Below are 9,758 nucleotides of genomic sequence, written 5' to 3'. Positions count from 1 at the left end.
TCATATACAGTACAGCTTGATAGGATCAGTAAAGGCAGCCATGGCATAACAACACGATCTGCTTATTGTAAGTCTGTCAGTTTATTGTAGGTGTTGAGAATAAGCTGTTTGAAGCATGACGTCTTGTAATTGTTGTAATGGACTCTGGAAACACCCAGCTTTATGCTTGTTTTTAAGGTGAGGTTTGCTATTTATTTTCCAAGCAGTTGAATTTAAAACCTATTAAAAAATGGAAGACAGATGAGAGATAAATAAAAATTTAAACGCTGTGTTTGTAAAATTGCTGTTTTTTGAGATGTATACAATGAATCCAAGATGAATCATGTCAGATCTTTTTACACATTTAATATGATATTGAATTGAACCATAACCATTTTTCTTCTCATTTAAAAAATAATAAAAATTAAAAAAAAAAATAAATAAATAAAAAAATCAGTAGTTCCAGAAGCAAGAATATTTTAGCCTCTAACAAAGGCAAACTGGCTAAACAAAATGTTATTACTGAGGACAGCTGTGTTGTGCCACCTAAATGTCACGTCACATTTTCAGAGCAATGTCATGTTTTCAGAGCAGTGTGACCAGTTTAACAGGACACTGGTTTGAGGTTGGGAGAACATGTACTTTGATCATAGCTGACATAAAATTCTTCTAGGAGAACAGCGGACTTAGCCATGGTCATACCATCCATGACAAAATCAAATCCACCAGGTAATTTTTGCATTTGTCATATTGGTCAAAATTATTGCATGCTTTGAATGTTTTTAGAAATAGCTAATTTTTGTGTATTATTAGTCGGCAGGTTAAGACAATGTGTATTACTACTGGGATGTTTTCTTTGTACATCATCCTGTCTGGTGAGTTCTTAAGAAAATTTATATTAAATTCAAACTTTAAAATAGTCATTAAATACAAAAGAATTTTATTTATCCCTGATGACAACAGTGATGGGCGGCATTTAGTTCAAATGAAATGAGAATGTATTGTAAATTCCAGTTCTGGGATGTATGCATCTGAATTTTGCTAACAAAATTAAGAATTTTAGTTTAAGACTAAAGTGTCATTTTAAATAATCAAATAAGTAGATTTTTATGTTTGGTATTTATTTAAGGAAGTTGTCTCAATGCATTGTGACTTGATTTGACGACAGTATTACATTTACTTCTGTTCATTAAAAATAAATAGGCTAAATACGGCTTTTAAATGCAAATTAGTCAATTTGTCTTCAAATTTCTATCCGGTACCTCAAAATATTATTTAAATGCAATTTATACTTACTTGTCTTTATTCCTGTTTACGAGCGTATTATCTAATAATCGAATAATCCGAAAGTATTGTTATTTATGAGCTGCTGGTCGTAAGTGGACAGGTTTAAAGACAACGCCTCATGTAGCCTATAGATTCCATTAAATAAAGAACTAAAGGATACAAAAGAATTTTCTCCGCAAGTATGAATACTCGTGACAGCTGTAACAAAGCCCTACCCAATGATATAATTACAGGTTTGCCATTGACTGACTAGGGCAGGGGTAAGCAACGTCGGTCCAGGAGTCAGGACATCGGCACTTCAGGACCGACGTTGCTTATCCATGCCTGCCCTGCCCGTTGATTTTCCCTGGACTAGGGCGTTGGAAAATGTTTGGCTTATACTGTCTATCTATCTACCTATTTATCTATCAATTTAATTATTATGGTATAATAGCTGCTCAATAAAAGAGAGAGAGGGTGAAGAATCGCCAGTAGCTTGAACTTAAGCTTTGTGCGAGATCCTTTTTTTTTTAGTCGCGCTCCCGCAAGATTCTCTATGGTCGTTCACGTAATAAAAGAAAAAAAAAAAAAAAAAATATATATATATATATATATATATATACTGACTGTAAGTGTAATAACTAATTGATTTACAATGTTTTTAAATATACATTTTATACAAATCTAGAATAGCCTGTTGCCCCAAAGTTTAATAAGACTCGTTATAAAATGCTGTTTTGGAGATATCCGTATGAAAATTGTCACATAGGAGATTTCTGTTTAAGATGGATCCTTGTGTCTTCTACTGTTCCTTTCTGAAACTCTTGAACACATTTTTAGTTTTTAGTTTTATTGGAAGGATATTAGTAGTAGTAGTAGTATTAGCCTATTAGGTTATTTATGAATTTACTAAAATGTATATTTTAAATAATTCATATTTCTGCTTTCTTTTTTAAATTTCCGCTTTTCCATTTACATTTTTGTTTATCAAAAGTCCTTTTAAATACACCTCTACACTTCATTAAGCGGCACTACCTTTTTAAATTGAGCACAATAATTACAATAATTTCTTTAGCATTATGTCGTCTTGAGCACCTGTACTGCCGAACGAGTGCGACGTCTTGTTTTTCCCAACTGCGGACACTTGCTTTCACTCTCTGCGTCTGCTCTGTTCAGTGGGTGGCTGAGAAGTAGCGCACCAGCGCATTCAGTTAAAAGAGATTGTTCCTTCTAATCTAAGTGATCATTTTACATGGCAAAGCCACAGCACAGCCATTGTCTTTATCTTTCACACCTAATGCATTCCTTTGTATGAGAACGAACGTAATAGCAACATACCTTTTTGATATTCACATTAAACCACATTTAGAAAACCTAAATGTAGCGTGTAGCCTACATTTTAAACTAGATGCACTTCAGTTTTTTTACCTCCCTGGAAAATAAAACTTATCTTCAATATGGATTTGACGAAAAGAAATGACTGTGTATAGACAACTGGTCTATATTTAGACATAGGTCAAGTAATTTCCGTTTACTCACATATGTTTACTGATGTGTAAGGCGTGAAGGTCGGAACACCGTGTAACTGCAGTGACTGGAGAAGAACAGAATCTACATTCCAAAACAATGCTTAGTTTTTACAACTAAAGCACGTGCTTAACTTTTAGCTTTGGAATATATTGGAAACGCAACAATATATTACAATTTTCACAGATTCCAAATCATGTCAACAAGCTATGGAAGATTTGAGCCCTTTCACACATAAATTTTAAACACTCTAGCTGATCCCCCAAAGTGATTGAATTATTTATTTTAATTTTTTAATTATTATTTATTTATTTTAAGGCGAGCATTATTTTAGAAGTTATTTCCATGGCGATGCGTCATGCTTGTCACGTGAAGCTCCGCTGTAAATGTCTTATCGCTTTTATTTACTTTTTCCTTTTTTTATTCAAAATATTCACAAACTTGTTAAATATGTCATTAACTATCTGATATTCCGATTCTCAAATACTTGTAAGAATGTGTTTTGGTGTGTTTGGTGTTTTGGTGTTTATTAACCTTAGTTCTAGGTCAAAAAAAAAAGGGTTGCAGTAAGTTTTGATGGACGTGGTATTGCGTGACTCCTCCTAGTTGAGCATTCTTTTATTTCCTGAAGCAAAATAAAAATAACATGGCTTGGCATATGATATGTTCGGATAACGTTTTCTTCTGGCATTCTCAATAAATTAATATGAGTGGAAAATATCCTCTCCCTTCTACCACACACTCTCTGTTCTCTGCACCCTGGTGAAAAAAAACAGCATATGCTGGTCCTTTGCTGGTTTATGCTGGTCCTTAGCTGGTCCTTTGCTGGTTTTTGCTGGTTTTTGCTGGTCATGTTGCTGGTCAAGGACCAGCATGAACCAGCAAAGGACCAGCATAAACCAGCAAAGGACCAGCTTAAACCAGCATCAAAACATACCTACCAGCATATGCTGGTATTTTCACCAGGGCGGTGCCACCTCCTAGCAATAACAATTGCAGCCATTTCGAGCGCAAAATAGTTTAAGACATGTTTTTTGGGGCGTTAAAGAATGGCGCAAATACCAGTAATTTGATAAGCACGAACGTTCCTAAATCACCGTGCAATTATTTTTAGTACTCTCCTCCCATAAATTGTGCCTCTGAAAGGGAAACTCATACAAATGCATATTCAAGAAGGTAAAAAAAAAAAAAATGTGTCCACACCTTTTCAGTGCTAATTTTTCACTTCGCATCTAATAAATCCTTACAGTACTTTAACACAAGTATTTTAACACCAAAAACAGTAAGAGCTGGTTTAAGCTGGTTCTTAGCTGGTCATTTTTTGGTCCTAAGCAACTAGCTCCTGCTCAGGACCAGCACATGACCAGGTTAAACCAGCTCAAACCAGCAGCCATGCTATGAAACATACCTAACTATGTATACTAAATACATACATACTAAATATGCTGGATTTTTCAGCCGGGTAATGCAGGCAGAAAGACTGGGAACCTTGGCTTCTCTGAATGGCCAAGGCCTGCCCAGAGGCTATATGACTGACAGGTTAAAGGAGAACTCCACTTCCAGAAGAACAATTTACAAATAATTTACTCACCCCCTTGTCATCCAAGATGTTCACATCCGTCTTTCTTCAGTCATAAAGAAATTATGTTTTGAGGAAAACATTTTAGCATTTTTCTCCATATAATGGACTGCTATGGTGCCCCAATTTTGAGCTTCCAAAATGCAGTTTAAATGCGGCTTCAAACGATCCCAAATGCGGTTGTAAATGATTCCAACTGAGGAAACTTGACATTTAAAAAGTATAGAAATTGTATTATTTTTATTAAAATAACCTATCATTTTGCTGGATAAGACCCTTCTTCCTTTTAAACTGCATTTTGGAAGTTCAAAATCGGGGCACCATATCAGTCCATTATATGGGGGAAAATGCGGAAAAGGTTTCCTCAAAAAACATAATTTCTTTACAACTGAACAAAGAAAGACAACATTGTGGATGACAAGGGGGTGAGTAAATTGTTTGTAAATTGTTGTTCTGGAAGTGGAGTTCTCCTTTAAGCAACCAATCATGTTTAGTTTTGTGCCGCATCATGTTTAGAGTTGTGGAAATGTTAATACACTGGGGTTAAAAACTCTTGAACATATTTTAAAAATTCTCTGAAGATTCCGCAAACTTCAAATATTTTAAAAATCAAGTGTTTAGTTAATCCTAATAAGCGTCCATTGTCACAGTTGTAAACATGATGGCTTTCACAATAAGAGATTGGTGTTAAAGAATGCAATACATGCAAATTTATATTTTAATTACTACAGTGATCAAAGCTATGTACTTCAAATTCCAGTTGTCTGCTTTATTTAATCATTAGCTGATGATTTGTAAATGTATCATTATGTTATGACTTTACTTGTTAAGGCACACAACCATTAAGTAATTAAGTAATATGTCATTGTGGTTATGGATTTAGAATTAGTTAATCATGTGCCTCAACAAGTAAGGTGATAACACAATGATATATTTGCAGATCAGTACCTAATGATAAATGAAAGCAGAAAACTGGAAGTTGAAATGCATGGCTTCAACCCACTGTGGTAATAAAAATAACAATTTATTGATTATTTAATCTATGAATCATATAGAATGTTCACTTGTTGCTGATGCAGTAATTATTAATAAATGGTTTAGTTCTTCATGAATTATATATTAACTCATGATTATCTGTGCATTAGTGAAGCATGAGTTAATGCATATTTATGCACCTGTATTGTAAAGTGTTACTTTATTATTATTAATATTATTATGTGATCCTGAAAGCTAATGAAAGCTGAATAAATAACCTTTCCATTGATGTATGGTTTGTTAGGGATAGAACAATATTTGGCCGAGAAGCAACTATTTGAAAATCTGGAATCTGAGGGTGCAAATATATATATTGAGAAAATCTCCTTTAAAGTTGTCCAAATGAAGTTTTTAAAAAGCATATTACTGATCCAAAATTAAGTTTTGATATATTTATGGTAGGACATTTACGAAATATCTTCATAGAACATGATCTTTACAGAATGTCGTAATGATTTTTGGCGTAAAGGAAAAATTGCTAATTTTGACCCATACAATATATTTTTGGCAATTGCTACAAACATACCGGTGCTACTTATGACTGGTTTTGTGGTCCAGGCTCACACATACTTTTATTTTACAGAAAACTACAGAATGACCTGTTAACATCCAGTGGGCCTGTAACTATAAATCATTAGACACATCAAGGTTTTATTACAAATTTTTATATTATTATGACAAATATCTGCCATCTACATGTACAGTTTCCAATCAGTTTTTATGTAGCTGACTTAATGACTGGTCGTAACTTTTTAAAGAAAACAAAATAGATGACTAACTTGTAAGACTAGTCTAAGCATTCCATGCAGCAGGCCCCCAGGTTACAAAAGGAAGTTATTTCAAAAACTCGCCTGACATTTTAAATGTTCCCCTTTTTTGACAAAAGCTTTTAGTCCTTCTTATTACAGAATGTGTGTTTAGGATGTGTTGCATATTTTCGGGGTGTGTCAACTCACTGTTGAAGAGAGGAAAGAAGAGGGGGCAACAAAGTGCAGCAGTGTATCTATACTGCAGTAAAAGAGTATTGAAACAGTTTCAGATATCAGCACTAGATGTTAGGTGTTTTTGCAGAAAGTTTAACTAAAACAAATTTGCCAAAACAACTGCCTTTTTTTCAGTCTTCAGTCCTGCTAATAATAATATTTCTTCCCCTCCTGCCCACAAAATCCCACAGGTAGAGACCTATGTGGGTTTTCAGTCCTGTTCCGATAACATTGTTTTACTTTGGCATCAACTATAACTTCCCTAATTCCCCTAAGACACCTGAAGCTTTAGATCACATCTTGCTGTATTTTTCATAGCAGGCAAAGGGAATGTGCTTGTCTTGCTGTCGCTTACATCCGAAAAACACAGAATATCCAACCTTGCGCCTGCAAGCCATTTGAATGCACAGTAGACAAATGACCAGGGCCAACCCCAGCATTTTGGGGGGACTAAGAGATTTGCTGTTTTATAAGCTTCACCTGCTATAAGAAAGTGAATTTGCGGTTTTATTTACCGATTTTCTGTAAACTTTAACTCATTGGTCTCAAACTCAATTCCTGAAGGGCCACAGCTCTGCACAGTTTAGCTCGAACCCTAATCAAACACACCTGATCCAGCTAATCAAGGTCTTCAGGATTACAAGAAACTTCCAAGCAGGTATGATTTGGAACTCTGCAGAGCTGTGGCCCTCCAGGAATTGAGTTTGAGACCACTGCTTTAACTGGTCGATGGAAATAAGCTAATGTGTGTTCTGAAGGTCTAAGCAATCAGAATAATGTATCTACAGTAGAATTATTTACATATTTTGAAGTGCCCACAAGAACAATACCTTTTATGTTGATTACCATACTATAGATGACGCTGTTTTTACAGTGGTAAAGCATCTTCAGTCTTTGCAAAATGTTGAATTAGACCGATAAGGCATAATCCAGCAATCACCATTTCATCAATATCTTTTAAGAATTCATCACTTTCCATTATCTTGCTCACTTACTTTCCTCTTCTCTGCACCAGACTGATAGTGCTGGCTCTTCATTTTCAAACATTAACACACGTGACTGACATGAAAGTTATTTGCTGTGTGAACCCCTGACAAAGGGCCCGCAGGTGGCCTCAGGGGCCCTGAGCAACTGCTTATAAAATAACTTTGAGTAGATCCGTAGCCTAATTATTTTAGTGTTGGGGAAGCAGATACCATGACGCCCAAACATACAAAGAACTCAGGACGCTTTGGGGCACTCTAGCTTTTGTAATAATGGTAATTTTAGGTGTCCTTTCGGTTGTATTAAATTATAAAACCCTGTATAATCTATAATAACATTAAACTTATTTCATGTTTTCTCTAAATTTAGCAATTCTGGCCAAATGAAAGATTTGTTGTATGTTGTGTGCTCCTACTGAAAAAAAAACTAAAAACAAAATTAGGAACACCTGATCAAATGACAAATGACAGAAATTAACCTTCCCATTATAAAGCAATATTTGACTCCTTGAAGTTTTTTTTTAACCTTTGTAATGCCATTTTTCTAATTTTAGATTTATTTTTTTCCAAAAAAATCTAATTAAACAATAAATTACATTAAAATAATATAATAAACAACAAATCACCTTTGCACGGCACAGAGGAGCACAAATGTGGCAATAAAGAATATTTACAGATTTTTTTGATTCAAGATTCAGAGGTGGAATTAATGCATTTCATAAGAACAGTGCTATGAGATTAATGTTTTAAATGTAAAGTTTTGAATATTGAAATATTAAATGGTTTAAACGACTCAATTTATGTTTTAAAAATGAATCTGAAAATGCCAGTAGGTGGCAGCAAGTCAAAGTCTTTGTAATGGAATACTGTAATTCATTCAATCGATTCCAAAAAGTAGATTCATTCACAAACGAAACAGCACTGTGTCAAAGACTATAGATGCGCAGCATCTCAGCTGTGACTTTGTTTGGAACTATTTTTTTTTTTTTTTTTTTTTGTTTTTTTCGAAATATAGCACAATCACTCAACAGTGTTCCTAAAATGTAAGTCACTTAATATTAACATTTGTATAAAATCAAAAATGCATAAAACTGTTGTATAAATTAAATTTCACTTTTGCAAACTCCCTTTATAATCATTAAAAAGCTGTCACTTGTAGTTCATTGCGATCTCACAAACTTACATTTGAATTAATGATGCTCTCTATAAGGCATACTGAATCTATTATTTACATCGTCTCTACACTTTGGTTGTTATAATGAATGACAAAAACTGCAGTCTGTTTTTACGAGTAGGAATCTGCTTTTATGAGTAGGAATCGCACCGATAGAGAAGCATTTCTGTTAGTCTGCAGGTATTATGGCCAATCACAAAAGGTATTGCGCAGCGAAACATAGACACAAATATTCTGCTACATTTTAGTCTACATTGCGCTGTTTATGTGCAGAACTGGGATCACTTTCGTAAACTTTTGAATGGTTAAAATAGAGAAATCACTTTAATTTCTTAATAAACCTAACCAGTTGGAACTGAAACGCCGCCCCCCCTCGAAATTCACTCCCCGGGCTCCGTCCCCCTGCCTAACACCCAAATCATTTCCAGCCCTATGAAATGCTTCTCTATCGGTGCGAGTAAGACCTAACTTATTCATACTTCTTGCATGTTTTCACCAACTGCCTAGAGTTCCACATATCTTTTCTAGTATAAGTTGATTATAATAAAAAAAATTAAGGCAGCAAATGAACTTAAGTTTTTAAGTTGATATAGGTGGGATTTTGTTGCGGATTTTGAAGTGTGCACTGAACTTTAAAAATTTACATGTTGAAAAAAAAAAAAAAGGAATTTTCTGACTGATATTCTGGTCCTCTCTCAGGCTCTGTGGGGATTGAATATTGGGATCCAAATGTCACATTTTTCGCCCCCCAGACCTAAACCAGTTCCTCGAAATAATGCTAGCAGTAATTCTTATGCAGTATCCGCACTTGACATGGGAATCAGTGATGAGGAGTGGGAAAGACTACAGAAGGCTCTGGACTGGCCTGGTCCAGATCAAGAATTCACTCAGCTGAATCTGAGCACAAGTCCAGTCCACTCAACATTCTCTATTGTGGGACTCAAAAAGAGTTACAAAGTGGGAGACAACATCTCCGTTATTATCACAGCCAGAGACCACAATAAAAACCTGAAAACATATGGAGGAGATTTTTTCAAAGCAAAGCTTTTCAATTCAAAGCTCAAGGTGAGTTTTTGTATTATTTTATTTTATGAATATTACATATGTTTATAAGCTGACTTCACCAACGAAAATAAATTTTCTGCATTTCACTTAAACTTTTCTATTCTTCTTGAAGGCGAGTGTGTACGGGGAGGTTGTGGATCATCGTAATGGGACTTACTCTGTTGTTC

The 9,758-nt window shown here is 34.7% G+C and overlaps 1 protein-coding gene across 1 annotated transcript in view; it reads left to right on the top strand.

The window, feature by feature from the left end:
- The first annotated feature begins 267 nt into the window (after positions 1-267).
- LOC127155609 (NXPE family member 4-like) overlaps positions 268-9,758 on the top strand; it is a 55,292-nt gene continuing 45,801 nt past the window's right edge. Inside the window, exons 1-4 of the mRNA XM_051097944.1 lie at positions 268-708; positions 793-854; positions 9,226-9,591; positions 9,704-9,754. Coding sequence (XP_050953901.1) covers positions 672-708; positions 793-854; positions 9,226-9,591; positions 9,704-9,754 — 516 coding nt within the window. The 5' untranslated portion in view covers positions 268-671. The remainder of the gene's footprint in view (positions 709-792; positions 855-9,225; positions 9,592-9,703; positions 9,755-9,758) is intronic.

This window comes from Labeo rohita, chromosome 24 (genome assembly GCF_022985175.1).
Source record: "Labeo rohita strain BAU-BD-2019 chromosome 24, IGBB_LRoh.1.0, whole genome shotgun sequence".
Taxonomy (NCBI): Eukaryota; Metazoa; Chordata; class Actinopteri; order Cypriniformes; family Cyprinidae; genus Labeo; species Labeo rohita.
Note: the sequence above shows the minus strand (reverse complement) of the source record. Positions and strands in the feature narration are given on the sequence as shown.